This window comes from Petromyzon marinus, unplaced genomic scaffold (genome assembly GCF_048934315.1).
Source record: "Petromyzon marinus isolate PM22_M1 ecotype Great Lakes invasive population unplaced genomic scaffold, UKy_Petmar_22M1.pri1.0 PM_G_Scaffold_44, whole genome shotgun sequence".
In the NCBI taxonomy this organism is placed as follows: Eukaryota; Metazoa; Chordata; class Hyperoartia; order Petromyzontiformes; family Petromyzontidae; genus Petromyzon; species Petromyzon marinus.
Genome location: NW_027422996.1, coordinates 536,238 through 552,932, shown reverse-complemented (window position 1 = coordinate 552,932; position 16,695 = coordinate 536,238). Strand labels below are relative to the sequence as shown.

Sequence of the window (16,695 nt, the reverse complement as noted above, 5' to 3'; positions counted from 1 at the left end):
TTGTTTTATATATATTTTATTATTTTGTTGTTGTTTCCCTTCAACGTGACTTTACCGAAAGGACTAAGAATATAAAAATGACTGTTGTTTGCGATCCCAATTGAGTGATTTGCATTGCTTATGTGGGTTCAGTTATGGGGAGAAAGCTGCAGAGCCCACCCAGAACTAGGGGGAGAGAACAAACTCCGCACAGAGAAAGTGGCCCAAGTTGGGAATCGAACCCAGATCCCTCTAGTTATGAGGCAAAGATGTTCCAGCTCTGCCACCCGCACAAACACACAGACAATGCAAACCCCACATGTACATTCGGCGATAGAAATGTTCTCCATAATTGGTTTCTGGGTGAGACCACGTAACAATGCGGTCATACATTCACCATGTAACCCTACATCCACTATATTGTTGCCAGACTAATGCCCGCTTCCTGGCCAACTACCAAGTGTATTTTTACTGCACAAGGATAGCTGCCATTGGGAGGAGGGGGGTGCCCCCTTTCAAATGCATTGAGACGAGAAATGCAAGATGTGAGTGGCTCATCACGTGTAAAGCGCTCTGAGATGACATCAAAGTCAAAGGGGGCAACTTAGTCGACCACGAATCACCATAGATATTTTTTCCACAATCGTGCATGAGTGAAGCGGGCCAGCGATAGCGGGTTCATCACTCACTGCTTACAGTTCAGCTCTGGTGTCCTGCCCTGGGTATTACTGCTGCTGCGTAAACCACAAAGACACGCACACCCTCTCCTTCGTAGCAGACGTTAAAAATCTCCCCTGATGTCATTGGAAATGAGTATGCCATTGTGTGCCAGGGATCAATTATAATACACATATACAAATGTCACTGCAAGTTATTCGATTGGATTTACACAGCAATGCCAGCCACTACTGTGAAACTACAACAGTCTGTGTTAGATTCAGCAGCACCTTTCTTCGTGCTAGCCTTGCATTGAGAGAATGACAGCTGCAATGCCAAGCGTACTCACTGATTGTGATGTTTTGTGTGGTTATTAAATTCGAATTAATCCGCCACACAGTCCACCTACAGATTGTAAGGAGACGACTGCGATGTCTGCCGTAGCAGGAAGGTTGAACGGTGTCATGCGCGTCTCTTCACAAAGCGGAGCCAGCGCAGCAATCCTCGCAGGCCGTTGAAGAGGAGAGAGAGGTTGTGGAGAAGAAGATGAAAGAGGAAGTGAAGGAGGAGGTGAAAGAGGAAATGGAGAAGGTGGAGAGGGAGTTGGAGAAGACATGAGGAGATAGCGGTGGAGGACGAAGAGGACGACAAGGAGATGGAGGAGAAGATGGCTGTGGAGGAGGAAAAGGAGAAGATGGTGGTGGTGTTGGTGGAAGAGATGGTGATGCAGGAGGTCGAAAAGACGGAGAAAGAGAAGACGGAGGAGACAGAGGAGGCGACGGGGAAGGAGACAGAGGATGAGACAGAGGAGGAGACAGAGTGGCAGGAGGCGGTGGTAGTGCAGGAACGAAAGGGCCTGGCTCGTGTGGCGAACGCGATCCGTGCGCTCTTCCGCAGCATGATGCTGTTTGGTTGCGGCCGGTCGACCGCACAGTTGGGGTGATGGAGGTGCCACTGGGACCGCAGCCGGGGAAGGAAACTGAGCAGCAGATGCCAGGACTGCACTGGACACTGACTGCTGCCAACAGACTAACTCTGTTAAGAGTTAGGATCAATCCAATGCATTATGTAATAATTATCATTGTTGTTTTTATTATAAACTTTATGACATGAACCTATGAGGAAACAATGTAACTTTGCATTGCTTGTGAGCGCTGCCTGGTGTTGAGCCTTTTCAAAAATTGATATTAACAATAATATTTGCATATTCTTAGTTGCAAACCAACACACCTGAAGATGACCGTTTGAGTTATGGTCGAAACGTCGTGAGAATTTTTTATTGTTTTATATATATTTTATTATTTTGTTGTTTCTCTTCAACGTGACTTTACCGAAAAAACTAAGAATATGAATTACTGCAGTCACGAAAGCTTTAAATAAAAAATATATTTGCATTATATATTTTTTTTTTAACAAACAAAAAAAATAATCAATAAAACTCGTAAGCCAGGCACACGAAAAACCAGATGTCGATCATAAACAGACCATTAAAAAATAAAGAAATAATAAAACTCTCGAGGCGAGGATGTTAGCAGCTATCTGCGAAGATCTCCAGATGAACAAGAGTTTGATGTGCCCTAAGGGAGGTCACGCAGAGGGAAGCCCTCCGCAAGCCAGAAACGAGGACACCCACGGGTTAAACCATATATATTTTTTCCTTTGTCATTAAAACAACGGTTCAAATTTAAAATGCAATAACAAGAATAAGCTAAAGTTAGCGGTCCTCGCGCTCACTCCAATCAAGACCAGGCCACCAGATACATCAGTGAATTATTATCCAATAATTAATTCGCTTTCTTTGGTTCTTTCGGTAAAGTCACGTAGAATGAGAATAAAATAATAAATTGATAAAATAAAATAACACAATAATATTCTCACGACGTTTCGGCCACAACACAAGCGGCCTTCATCAGGTGAAGGGATGAGACTGTCTGGTAGGACAGCGCTGGAGTGAAAGAGCCACGTTCAGATCACGGCCTTTAAGCTGTGTGAGAGGAACAAAGCGCCTTGACAAAGGAATTAGCATATAATTTAGCATTGAAATGGCTGAATGATTAGCTTGTGTTATTTTATCAATTTATTATTTTCTCATTCTACGTGACTTTACCGAAAGAACCAAAGAAGATGAATCATTGCAGTCACGAAAGCTTTAAATCGAAATTTAACCGCCTCTACGGGGAGGGATTCCACACATCCTTAAGATCATTCAACAGACTCCGGGATAAGAAGGCTCAACTAATCGAGTCTCTTACCTTTCTGAAGAGATGCCGCGACTCTAAGCTGTCTCTCTCCCTCTCCTCTGTTCCGACCATGGATGAACTCGTCCGTCTGAACGGGGCCCGTAGCTATCCGTGGTGCTAAAGTTGAGGGTAAGAATCCACCCATTTTTTCGCCATATAGCATTGTGATATATAACGACTTATTGTTGGTAGCTTAGCTGATTGGAGAATATAGAGTTTATTGATAACATTAAGGTAATTTATATTTTAGTTTTTTATTGGTTCACTATATAGTACTGTGAATAGCTCAGATGTGTAGGCCTTGACTTCAACATAGTCATTTCTGTGACCAGTCACTAGCTAATCACTCAGTTATTTCAATGCTAAATTTGCCTCGTTATTTCAATGCTAAATTCTCCTGTTTGATTTGTACTAAGTGCCTCGGTGAATGTGTATGCTCTGACTTTAACGTAGCTATTTCTGTGAGCAGTTACAAGCTAATCACTCAGCTATTTCAATGCTAAATTCTATGCTAATTCCATTGTCAAGGGGTGCCTCTGCGGATGTGTATGCTTTAACTTAGCTATTTCAATGCTAAATTCTATGCTAATTCCTTTAACAAGGGGTGCCTCTGCGGATGTGTATGCTTTAACTTTTAACATAGCTATTTCTGTGACCAGTCACAAACTAATCATTCAGCCATTTCAATGCTAAATTATATGCTAATTCCTTTGTCAAGGCGCTTTGTTCCTCTCACACAGTTTAAAGGCCGTGATCTGAACGTGGCTCTTTCACTCCAGCGCTGTCCTACCAGACAGTCTCGTCCCTTCACCTGATGAAGGCCGCTTGTGTTGTGGCCGAAACGTCGTGAGAATATTACTGTGTTATTTTATTTGATCAATTTATTATTTTATTCTCATTCTACGTGACTTTACCGAAAGAACCAAAGAAGATGAATCATTGCAGTCACGAAAGCTTTAAATCGAAATTAATTCGCTATCAAATGATTTTCACCTTTAATACTTTTACTGTTAAAACAAAGCTTGGAGACAAAATACCGAGTCACATCAAAGGTTATCGAGAAGGAATGAGGCGAACAGGCAAACTTACGAAAGAGTTTAAACAATATCCCAAGCAACCCCGACCACCTTTGTCTCTCTCACAGCGCGGAGAAGCAGGAATTACACCTTATCACAAGGGGCCATCTGGAAAAGCCAGCCGGGTTTGATGAGGAGACACACCCCACCCCACACACGGCAACCAGGCAAACAAAGTTTTAAAGAAAATTGCAATATAACATTAATAATAACGTGTTAACCTTAAACGATATTCCATTATAGAACCTTACAGAACCAAGGGATATGGATTCCAACAATCTGGAAACGGACCTCTTAAACTCAGGATGAAAATTATTTTTCTTTCTAATAACTCCATCATATCAATGCGAACCTCGGTAACCCGAGAGGGGTGTCGGGAGGACGTAGTTACAAACACGAGTCTTGGCGAACATGGGACCAAATTGTATTTGAGAAATATAAAGTTGAAAGTATAAAGAGATAGGTACTCCCGACCACCTTTGTCTCTCCCGAAGAGCGCGAGAGAGGAATTTCACGCCAGGGCAAACAGATCGTTATCGCAGGAGCCATCTGTACACACACGAACTCACACACACAGACCCCGCCCCCCCCCCCCCCCCTTTTCCACTGCGCAGAGAGAATTGTCTTTGAATATAACGGTCAGCCGCATTTTCAAAAGTCAGTGAAGTGAAGCAGCGAGTCAAGACAGATCAGCGAGTCAAGACGTCCACAGGACGAGCAGTCGCATGGAGCGGCTGGCTCCGAGCCTCGCTGAGTAGCGAGGATCGCCGAGTCGCGATGTATCAACAAAAGTGAGTCATACAGCAGTGGAGGAAACCTGCTGTCAGCGAACCAGCACGGGCGCGTTCGCGCATCTTCAAGGAGAAAGAGCGTGGCCAGCAACGCCAAGCAAGAGCGTGCAGCAGCTCAGCCAGCAGTAGAGAGAAACTGCTATCAGCGAACCAGCACGGGCGCGTTCGCGCATCTTCAAGGAGAGGGAGCGCGCGCCACCAGCGTGCCATCAGCACCAGCATCAGCACCAGCGCGTGCCAACAGCGCGCCACCAGCGTGCCACCAGCACCAGCGCGTGCCAACAGCGTGCCACCAGCGTGCTACAGCGCACAACTTCGCGTCACCAGGGCTGAGAGGGAAGCGGCCCCGCACTCAACACCCATCGGCGCGACGACGGCGAGCGTCGTGCTGACTCTTCCAGCCAGCAGTGGACAGAAACTGGCAGTCGTTCGTATGCCCCTCCCCCACACTACCTCCTCACTCCCCCACCGCTACACAACGAACAAACATTTTTTTTGACAATGAAATCAACCTAGGCTTTTGCTCAACGCAAGAAATCAACAACCCTCCCATTAAACATACAAGACTCATGATAACTGCGTCAACTATTAGCTGATAACGAAAACATCGCCACCCATTGAGTTACGTTGATGAGGCAATCAGAATTATTTCAGTCGAACGCTTTAATTGCATAATCGTTGATGAATCAATGAACGAACATCGCCGTGGTACTGTGCTGACGATTTCAAGCATAATAATTTCGCATATCAGAATGTGTTAAGGATTGGATACGAATCAAAGACCGAGTGCCGTGTTGTGTAATCATTCAAGAATACGAGTTTGCATATTATAAGGTTAAGGTTTTGATAGAATAGTTCGCTTGTTTTTAATCCCTCTCTCAACAACCGATCGATTGCGTTACGCGTCGGGGATTAACCACAGGTGCCGCTATCGGGGTGAAACAACGCAATCGTGATGGTATCATGTTAACGCTGTGTTGAAATTCCAACATCCCGAGATTGAGTTTTCATATTATCCAAAAATTAAAGTTAGCTAGAAAATAAAATTGATCAAAGCAGAAGGTTTGTGTGTGATTCTTCCTGAAATTCTGCGTAATATTGTTCTGCGTATGAGATCTGAATCCTGGGGACCTATCATAAGCACACTATCACCACACATAATCCATAACACACATAATTCATAATGTTCAATCGAGAGTAATCGTATCCTTATCGATAATACGGAATTAAAGAGCAGAGTCGAATCGACTCTCTCTCATTCACGCTCACAACGCCTGCATCACTGCATACGATTAATTGCGTCATTCCAATTCATAACACAATCCTCGTCACCGAGGCTCGACCTGATAATCCATAACGACCTGCATTATCATAACCACGCCCACTCGCATAAATTAATACAATTATTTCTCAAATCAGCATAATTTATGGGCATAATTACACTGATTAACATAATTTCGGATAAATTATGCAAATTTCATTTAAGGACGTGCTCACCCAGCCATGGATAGAACTAAATAATGAAGCAATTCTGCTGGAGCTATTCTTTTGTTGGCGGCAGGCTATCTATCTGTAATACCCAATTCTGACGTGGCATTGTGTATGCCACTCACCCCTTCATGTGCCATGCCGGCCTGTTAAGGCTATATGGGGATCTTTGTGTTTGTGGAGAGAGTGAAGAGTTTTCCATACCTGGGCAGTGTGCTCATGACCAGCTCCGGTTTGACAACAGAGGTCTCATTCCGAATCAGTCAAGCGGCATTAACTTTTCATCAGTTGCGTAAAGCTACCTGGTCTGTCATTCCACATGAAGCTTCGGGTCTTCTCGGCCACAGTCATGCCCTCCCTTCTCTACGCTTGCAAAATGTAAACCCCCCGAATGGTAAATCTTCCCTGGTTAGAAACATTTAGGCTGGCCTGCCTAAGATCCATCCTGGGTTTAACCAGGCTGGATTGTGTGAGGAGCTCACAGATCTTTGAAAGATCTGGACAAAATCCCATCGGTGAGCTCCTCTGGCAGGCAAGGTTGCATTAGTTGGGTCATGTAGCCCACATGCCTAAACAGCTTTTGTTCGGCCAGATAGAGGGGGCTAAACGAGCGCGGCACGAGCTAGAGAAGAGATGGAGTGATGGGGTACAAGAGGATGTGGAGCTGAGTGGACTGGTACCAGTGGTGTCTAGATCGGCCTAATTGGAGGAGGCTCGTGAATGCTGCTGCTGGGCAGTTGGGTGGCTGAAGCACAGCAAGTTGGCACAGTACGGGGCACAGGTGGTGCATCGGCCATTCATTTCAGTCAGTGGACCCCTGGCACCTGGGTCTGCCCCATAACCTCCTACCAGCGGGCCTTCGACACTTCACGTGGCCTCAACATGCACATAGCCTGGCACAAGCGACGTGGTGAGGTCACTGCCACTTAGTGGCGAATGGCGGTTGTTGTGTCGACCTGTATGGGTGGTCTGTGTAATGTAAAGGAAGGGTTGTTGGCGGCCGCAAAGTCCTAAACTTTTTAATGAAAAACAAATGGAACAGGTTCCCTCTTGTGAACAGCACTTACTCCAACACAGCATCGAGAAAAAACGCGCACCACGGTAACTCCCGGGTCGGCCGCAGCGAGATTCTAAACGGCAAACCCCTCTGTGCCGTCACGAGCGCCGCCACCACCGGCCTGTCCCCCCTCCCCCGAACGCCAACGACGACACCCGGCAACCTACCCGCCGGAAAAAAATTCACGGTGCTCAAGCGGTAAATGTCGTGGGTTTACTCTCCAGCACGCAAAGCGGCGGGGTCGAAAGCGGTCGCTCATCGGCCACGGTTTATAGCAGCAGCTGTCAGAGTCAGGATCGAACCCACGACCTCCTGTAGACCAGGCGAGGTAGTTAACATCTCATAGCCACTGTGGTGATGATGATGATGAGAGAGTGAGAGAGACGCAAGCTCCAAATATACGGCAGCAGCTGTCAGAATTGGGATCGCACCTACAACCTCCTGTAGGGCTGCACGGATTCCTCCAGTACAGACAAAAGTTTCTGATGGATGTGAAAGTGACGTAACCCTGTGAGCCCCACCCGGCACGGCCAATGGGAGACGTTTGTCACTTGAACGGAGTGCGGTCGTTTAGTTACTGCCGCTGGTGGTGATCACCAAGCGGGACGTCAAACTCCACTGTCAACGTTGTGGGTTTGCTCTCCCAGAACACAATTGGTGTGCGCTAAAGTAGTAACGAATTGAAACTATTAAACTCAACAAATTTATTTTTCATTTTACCAGGCGAGGACCCACCGACCTACGCAGCTATTTTCACAAGCGAACCGGCCGTCACAAACGATGGCTCAATGACGCGGCGTTGTCGTCGTGCGTGAAAATCTCCAGCGAGCGGCTCTCCGAACACAACTGACGGGGGCGATGAGCCACGCGCTCGCACGCGTGGACCCCGTGACGCTTGTGCACGACGCGGTTTTTTTGCATTTGTTTGTCGCTGTAACGTTTTTACCCCGGTGCCCTCGACCACAAGTCTGTGGGAAAAGAGCTTCACAGCTTGTCGGATTCCTACCTCCAGCGTAAATAAATATTTCCGATTCGGATTCCGTTTGCGCTCAGAGGAGGCAATCGACTGGCGGTAACGACGAGAGGCTCCTGCCAAGCGCCACAGGGAGTAGGCAGATGACCTGCGGGCAGCGTTAAGACCACAGGAATCTGATGCGCGGTGAGGCCAGTGGGCGAGGTCCTTTCTGCGTCGTTTTTTTTCCCCACGAGTTTTTTTTTTGGGGAACCCCTTGCGACCGCATTGGAGGGCGGGGAGGCGGGCGCGAAGGGAAGGACTCTCGCGTTGTTACCGGGGGGAGGTCACTTCCTGGCTCCGGTCACCGCGGCTTTGGCGGGGAAGGGGAAGCGGAGGAAGCCGTCGGAGTGCGGCGACCTGCCCGGGGGGCTGCCGTTGAAAAACAACGGCCTCGGCGCAAACTCCGCCTCCTCGGGGCGGCAACGCGGAGGCGTTTTCATCATCCAGCTCCACGCGTTTCCCTCCGCGCCTTGCGACGTTCGCGGGGTCGACGTCGCTGCTACCAGGGGGGGGGGGGGGGGGTGGGGGAAAAAATTACATTACGTACAAAACGTCACCGTATGAACCTATCCCCATTTTCCCTGCTTGGTCGGTTCCTAACAAAGTTCAAACATATCATTATCAGAGTTGTTTCTTTTCGTTTGCATTTTTGACTGCTTGTGTTGTGGTTATTGCAAACATGATCCCATGTATAAAGGTGTCAGTTTTTGTTGTGCCAGCCAAAAGGGTAAAAACCTATTCCTATATCTTGTTACTGGGCAAAGGAGGTCTCATAATGTAAAGGCTTACCCCGTGCCCTCAATACTCCCTGATGGTGCGCTGTTTTTGAGTTGTACGCCTTTTGGCGTCTTCTGGTCCAACACCAGTGGAGACTAGGCTCTAAGAAAAGCCATCTCGGGTGTGGACCAATCAAATTCAAGGACAGTGCATATTATTATCAGAGTTGTCTCTTTTGTTTGCATTTTGACTGCTTGTGTTGTGGTTATTGCAAACATGATGCCTTGAATAAAGGTGTCAGTTTTTGTGCCAGCTAAAAGGGTAAAAACCTATTACTAAAGTTCAAACGGCCCTACCGAATCTCACTATGAATGGCGAGGACGCCGCGCCGTTCGGAGCCTCCTCCTCCTCAGCGCGTCTCCCCTCGTCGATAGCGGAGGATCGCAGGCGGAGGCGATCGTACGAGACCTGCAGTTTCTTCTGCTCCCGGTCCCTCTCCAGCAGTTTCTCGGCAGCCTCGTTGTACCTCTTCTTGAACTTGGCCAGCTCGCTCTTGGCAAGCGAGAACTGCCGCTTCAGAGTGGCAACCTCCGTGACCTTGTTCTGGATCTCCTGCTTGAAGCGGTCCTCAGACTGCACCCTGAGCCTCTTTGATTTCGCGGCCAAGTGTTCCTGATACAGTCTCTCCTGGTGCACCTGCGAGATGGAAAATTTGATTAAACGTATTTTTAATCGGTTAAAGAGCCATACGCGTAAGGGGACTTACATGTAGAAGAATAACTCGGTTAGCGAAGCCTCTGGGAATGACGAAGCTCCAAAAAAAAATCGAAAGAATGAAAAACAAATATTCATAATTTTCAATTTAAAGCTTTCGTGACTGCAGGGATTCATGTTCTGGGTTCTTTCGGTAAAGTCACCACGTAGAATTGAGATAAAAAAATAACAGAATTTATTCTGTAATAAAAATTTAAATAATAATAACATAATAAATTCTGTTATTATTTTTATTATTTTATCTCCATTCTACGTGACTTTACCGAAAGAACCCAGCAGGAGAAAAATATTCATAAATCACGCAAATTAATTCAAGAGTGACATCTTAAACGCTGTACATGTTCTAAGTAGTGCCACCGATAATAGACGGACTAAATATTAACTGCGTCATTCCAATGGTGCTCGCTAAATAAAGAAGTGGCTCCAAGTCTTTTTGTCTCCGAGTTAGTCACTACTTATGTTTGGAGTTTGCACGTTCTCCCAGTGGCCGTGTGGATTTTCTCCAGGTCCTCTGGTTTTTCCCTCCCAATGTTTAGAAACGACATCTAACGCGTTTTAGAGTATTTGACTGCTGTAAATTTCCACGTGATGATAACAGCCGCTTGGGTTTGGCTATCATTCGTGATGGCCAGGTCGCTTCTGCAAAAAAAAGAGGTTACGTAGCTCAGTGGGACTTTATCCGCTAAAATATAAAACATTTCAGTTTGTTACTTTTTAAAAATAATTTTTATTTTTAAAAAGTCACCGATCCGTCGCCGATACCTGAAAGATCCAGAATGAAAGCGCCCGCGAACATATCTCCTGGATGACGTCCGGCCCTAGGCCCGCCAGCACCATGGACTTGTGCTCCTCGGGGGGGTTCAAGCAGACCCGCACCACGTCCAGGATGCCGCGCGGCAAGGCGCCGCACGCCGGGCAGGCGGCCGCCCCCATCTTGAACTCGCGTTCGCCGTCCTCGTCGCAAAAGAGGTGCGAGCAGGAGGTGACCCAGGCGAAGTCGCCAACAATGCGCCGGCACTTCCTCAAGTTGCACAGCAGAATTTCTTCGTGCGCCGACATTTCCTCCCCGCCTGACCACTGGCCCCGGGGGGGCCGCCAGTTCTTCTGTTCCCAGTCGCCGCCGTTCTGGTTGAGGGAAACGAATCGCGGGTGAAACACGTTTTCGCATGGAGCGCGCGAAATGCGTTCGCGTTTTTTTTTTTGCGAGCTCCTGCCGTTTACTGACCGGCTGAGAGCTCCAGAGAGAGCGCCGGGGTGCGTGCTCGTTCGTTAAGGGCGGCGAGAGATCTTGGTCAGCGTAATGACGGAAGCAAGTGAGGTAAAGTACAATGGCGAAGCAAACAGAAATCAGTTGGGAGAGCGACGGTTTTAGAGGCTAAATTGCTGAGCAGGGGGAGTGTTCTGACCTGCGGTTTGGTGAGTGGGTGGATGAGTTTGTGGGTGAGTGAGCGAACTTGTAAGTGGCTGATGGGCTGGGTGTATGCACGTTGAACTTATTTCACACCGTACAGAGCGAACCGTGCTAATCGGAGGTACGGGTAGAGGACAAGAAACTAAACACAAAGACCAGTGCAAAAGAAATTAGTTTTCAATCTAGATGATTTTAAAATGCACAGTTTCAGTGGATTCCTAATAGCGGAAGGAAAATGGTTCCAGACGGACGCAGAAGCGCATCTGAAAGTGCGCAACGCTTGCCCAAAAACCTCTGCGAGGGTGAGTGTGTTGTGACCTGCAGGGTGGTGGGGTGAGTGGATGGGTTTCTGGGTGAGTGAACTTGTCAGTGGCTGACTGGTTCAGTGAGTGTCTTGTTGTGCCTGCAGTTTGGTGAGTGGGTGGGTGAGTTAGTGGGTGAGTGAGCCTGTGAGTGGCCGACCGGCTTTAGAGTGCTGTCGTGACCTGCAATGTGGTGAGTGGGTAAGTGGATGCGTGCGTGGGTGAGTGAGTGAACTTGTCAGTGGCTGGTTGGCTCAGTGAGTGTCTTGTTGTGCTTGCAGTTTGGTGAGTGGGTGCAAGTGAATTAGTGGGTGAGTGAGCCTGTCAGTGGCTGGCTGGCTTAGCGTGCTGTCGTAACCTTCAATGTGATGAGTGGGTGGTTGGATGAGTGAGTTAGTGGGTGAGGGAGCTTGCCAGTGGCTGACTAGCTGCGCGAATGTGCTGCTGTGACCTGCAGTGTGGTGGGTGAGTGAGTTAATGGGTGAGTGAGCTTGTCAGTGGCTGACTGGCTGTGTTGAGTCCTCACCACTTGAGATTGGGACGAATTGGGGAGGCTTTCGTTCCAGAAGTCGATTGACAATGGCAGAGGATAATGACTGCATGCCACACTCAATGTGCCGTCTGTATTCATCCGTATTGTTAATGTATGAATACGCCTGTTGCTCAGGAAAGCCCCACTGAGTCTCAACTCTTCTTCAGGAGGGGTCCTGCCAAGTTTGCACAAGAGGGGGCGATGTTGCTGTGATCCCCCCACTGAGTCATTTCCAGGTAATCTGTTAGCTTTGAGATGTGGTTCTGGCAAGTACCAGTTCCACTGTGTTTGTGGGTTTAGCTATGGGAGGGAAACTCGGAGGAAACCAATGGAGATCACACACATGCCACTCTGTAGTACAGAGAGTGATCACACAAACCATTGCCGGACAGCTGGGATCACTCCGTGTACAGTGCTGTACAGTATCTAAATGTGTAGGGGCCATCCCTTTTGTGCGTACGCAAAAATCTGTCAAAACCTGACCCCGTACGCACGCGGACTTTTTAAACACCCCCCCCACCTGCCTACGTACATTCGCCTGACGCATCACCCCCCCACCCCCTAGAATCCTGTAGAACGGCCGATATGTAATCCATGCAGAAACGATCAATTATTAATATTAACGTGTTTAAGCAAACAGATAGTCCACCGCCGGCTGCATTATTATCGCGGCTTCAACCCCCCCCCCCCCCCCCCATTTCCTATGCGTACATTGTGAGTAGACCCCACCATATGCAAGCGTACGCATTTTGGGTATCCCCCTCCATGACAACGAACTAAATGGATGGCCCCGTATCGGGAAAAATCGGAGGACCCTGAGACAAATCCACGCAATCAACATGGGGAGAGAGACGCAGACTCCAAATATACAGCAGCAGGAGCAAGCGTGGTCAGGGCCTGGGCGCGAACCGACGATCTCCTGTAGGCCAGGCGAGGATGTTAACATCTAGTCACCGTGATGATAACAGGCGAGGTAGGTAACATCTCCTAGTCACCGTGATGATAACAGGTGAGGTAGTTAACATCTCCTAGTCACCTTGATGACAACAGGCGAGGTAGTTAACATCTCCTAGTCACCGTGATGATAACAGGCGAGGTAGTTAACATCTCCTAGTCACCGTGATGACAACAGGCAAGGTAGATAACATCTCCTAGTCACCATGATGATAACAGGCGAGGTAGTTAACATCTCCTAGTCACCGTGATGACAACAGGCGAGGTAGTTAACATCTCCTAGTCACCTTGATGACAACAGGCGAGGTAGTTAACATCTCCTAGTCACCGTGATAACAGGCGAGGTAGTTAACATCTCCTAGTCACCGTGATGACAGGCGAGGTAGTTAACATCTCCTAGTCACCTTGATGACAACAGGTGAGGTAGTTAACATCTCCTAGTTACCGTGATGATAACAGGCGAGGTAGTTAACATCTCCTAGTCACCGTGATTATGACAGGTGAGGTAGTTAACATCTCCTAGTCACCGTGATGATGACAGGCGAGGTAGTTAACATCTCTTAGTCACCGTGATTATGACAGGCGAGGTAGTTAACATCTCCTAGTCACCGTGATGACAGGCGAGGTAGTTAACATCTTCTAGTCACCGTGATGATAACAGGTGTGGTAGTTAACATATCTTAGTCACCGTGATGATAACGGGCGAGGTAGTTAACATCTCCAAGTCACCGTGATGACAACAGGCGAGGTAGTTAACATCTCCTAGTCACCGTGATGACAGGCGAGGTAGTTAACATCTCCTAGTCACCTTGATGACAACAGGTGAGGTAGTTAACATCTCCTAGTCACCGTGATTATGACAGGCAAGGTAGTTAACATCTCCTAGTCACCGTGATGACAGGCGAGGTAGTTAACATCTCCTAGTCACCGTGATTATGACAGGTGAGGTAGTTAACATCTCCTAGTCACCGTGATTATGACAGGCGAGGTAGTTAACATCTCCTAGTCACCGTGATGACAGGCGAGGTAGTTAACATCTCCTAGTCACCGTGATGATAACAGGTGTGGTAGTTAACATATCTTAGTCACCGTGATGATAACGGGCGAGGTAGTTAACATCTCCAAGTCACCGTGATGACAACAGGCGAGGTAGTTAACATCTCCTAGTCACCGTGATGATGACAGGCGAGGTAGTTAACATCTCCTAGTCACTGTGATGATGACAGGCGAGGTAGTTAACATCTCCTAGTCACCGTGATGATGACAGGCGAGGTAGTTAACATCTCCTAGTCACCGTGATGATGACAGGCGAGGTAGTTAACATCTCCTAGTCACCGTGATGATAACAAGCGAGGTAGTTAACATCTCCTAGCACATTCCAAACCCTGCACAGCAATCGAATCGCTGGGGATGGGAGGGGGGGGTGTAAAACGTCGTATTTCCAAGCAAAGTAAAATGTTGTGGACCCCATGAGGCTGATGAAAGTTTCGCCCTCACGAAAGCGACGCTGGGTCGTGGCTCACAGGGCGATACCAAATAAAAAATAAAATAAATGAATTAAATCCATCGCCTCACAACTTTTTGAGGGTTTCCCGCGCTTTTTTTATTGTTTGTGTTTAGTGAGACACCACGTCTGAGGGTAACCCTCAGACGTGGTGTCTCATCACTACTATGAGGCGACTTTTACTGGTAGGAAGATTGTAAACTGAGTGTACCAGCCTGCAATAGATTAATGTGTCCGTCCGTCCCCTTTCAATACTCTAACGAAGTGAAATCTCGTGTGACTGTCATCCTTTATTTAACCACGTGAGTGACGTCATTGAGAGTCACTCTCTTGTCACTGTCATCCTTTGTTTAACCACGTGAGTGATGTCATTGAGAGTCACTCTCTTGTCACTGACATCCTTTATACTGGTAGTAGCGAAGATTGTAAACTGAGTGTACCAGCCTGCAATAGATTAATGTGTCCGTCCGTCCGTCCCCTTTCAATACTTTAACGAAGTGAAATCTCGTGCTGTTGGGGTGTAAAATCAGCAATAGACAGCGCAGAGACTTGACAAAATTCCAATGTTCCTACCAGCCCACCCTGCAGGGACCTGTTAACCCCTCCCCCCCAGCGTGTAATATTGTTTTTGTAGTTTATAAACACTCGGATTCCCGCACTTTTTATCGCTTGTTTCGTGACCTTCAAGGGGTGAGAAAAAAAATTAAGAACAAAAAACCCCCCTCAGACGTAGCAACTCCAAAGTCTTAAAAAAAAAGACGTGTAAAATTGTATTTATAATCAAACTACTCGGCAACGTAAAATAACAGCCCTCTGCTTGATATGAACCCCGAAGTGTTTAATGTGAGATATAGAAAAAAATATATAGTTTTGTGTTGTTTTTACCTCACAGCAATCCACACGCTCGGTGACGTCACCCTGCAGCTGCGCTCGTGACGTCACGGTGGGGGGGGATGAGGCACGCGTGACGTCATGGTGCGGGAGAGTGGTTGAGGGCAACCGTGTGACGTCACGGACCCCCCCCGCACCCCTCCCCTTCCGCGTGACGTCACCCCTCGCGCTCGTGACCTGAACAAGGCAGTTGTTTCGATTTAAAGCTTTCGTGACTGCAAGGATTGATCTTCTTTGGTTCTTTCGGTAAAGTCACCACCACGTAGAATGAGAATAAAATAATACATTTATAAAATAACACAATAAAATACTCACGACGTTTCGGCCACAACACAAGCGGCCTTCATCAGGTGAAGGGACAAGACTGTCTGGAGGACAGCGCTGGAGCGAACACAGCCAAGCTCAGACCGCGACCTTTAAGCTGTGTGAGAAGAAACAGAGCGCCTTGACAAAGGAATTAGCATAGAATTTAGCATTGAAATAGCTGAGTGATTAGCTAAATTCAATGCTAATTCCTTTGTCAAGGGGTGCCTCTGCGGATGTGTATGCTTTAACTTTAACATAGCCATTTCTGTGACCAGTCACAAGCTAATCACTCAGCTATTTAAATGCTAAATTATATGCTAATTTCTTTGTCAAGGCGCTTTGTTTCTTCTCACACAGCTTAAAGGTCGTGATCTGAGCGTGGCTGTGTTTGCTCCAGCGCTGTCCTCCAGACAGTCTCGTCCCTTCACCTGATGAAGGCCGCTTGTGTTGTGGCCGAAACGTCGTGAGAAATTTATTGTGTTATTTTATTTTATCAAGCCTGTGTGTGTGAGAGATTGTCAGTCTGTGTGAGTGTGAGATTGTCAGACTGTGTGTGTGTGAGATTGTCTGCCTGTGTGTGTGAGATTGTCAGTCTGTGTGAGTGTGAGATTGTCAGCCTGTGTGTGTGAGAGATTGTCAGTCTATGTGTGTGAGAGATTGTCAGTCTGTGTGTGTGAGAGATTGTCAGTCTGTGTGAGGGTGAGATTGTCAGTCTGTGTGTGTGTGAGATTGTCAGCCTGTGTGTGTGGGTGAGATTGTCTGCCTGTGTGTGTGTTTGAGATTGTCAGTGTGTGTGTGTGTGAGATTATCTGTCTGTGTGTGTGAGATTGTCAGTCTGTGTGTGTGTGTTAGATTGTCAGCCTGTGTGTGGGTGAGATTGTCTGCCTGTGTGTGTGTGTGTGAGATTGTCAGTGTGTGTGTGTGTGAGATTGTCTGCCTGTGTGTGTGTGAGATTGTCAGTCTGTGTGTGTGTGTGTGAGATTGTCAGCATGTGTGTGTGT

At 47.5% G+C, this 16,695-nt stretch overlaps 1 protein-coding gene across 1 annotated transcript; it reads right to left on the bottom strand.

Moving 5' to 3' along the window:
• Window positions 1–7,234: 7,234 nt before the first annotated feature.
• Window positions 7,235–15,629, bottom strand: LOC142917270 (E3 ubiquitin-protein ligase CCNB1IP1-like). Its single transcript, XM_076061896.1, has 4 exons — window positions 15,383–15,629; window positions 10,557–10,919; window positions 9,377–9,716; window positions 7,235–8,802 (listed from the first exon to the last, which is right to left on the bottom strand). Exons 2-4 carry the CDS (start codon window positions 10,851–10,853, stop codon window positions 8,588–8,590), a joined length of 852 nt encoding a protein of 283 aa, XP_075918011.1. The 5' UTR covers window positions 10,854–10,919; window positions 15,383–15,629; the 3' UTR covers window positions 7,235–8,587.
• Window positions 15,630–16,695: the final 1,066 nt, after the last annotated feature.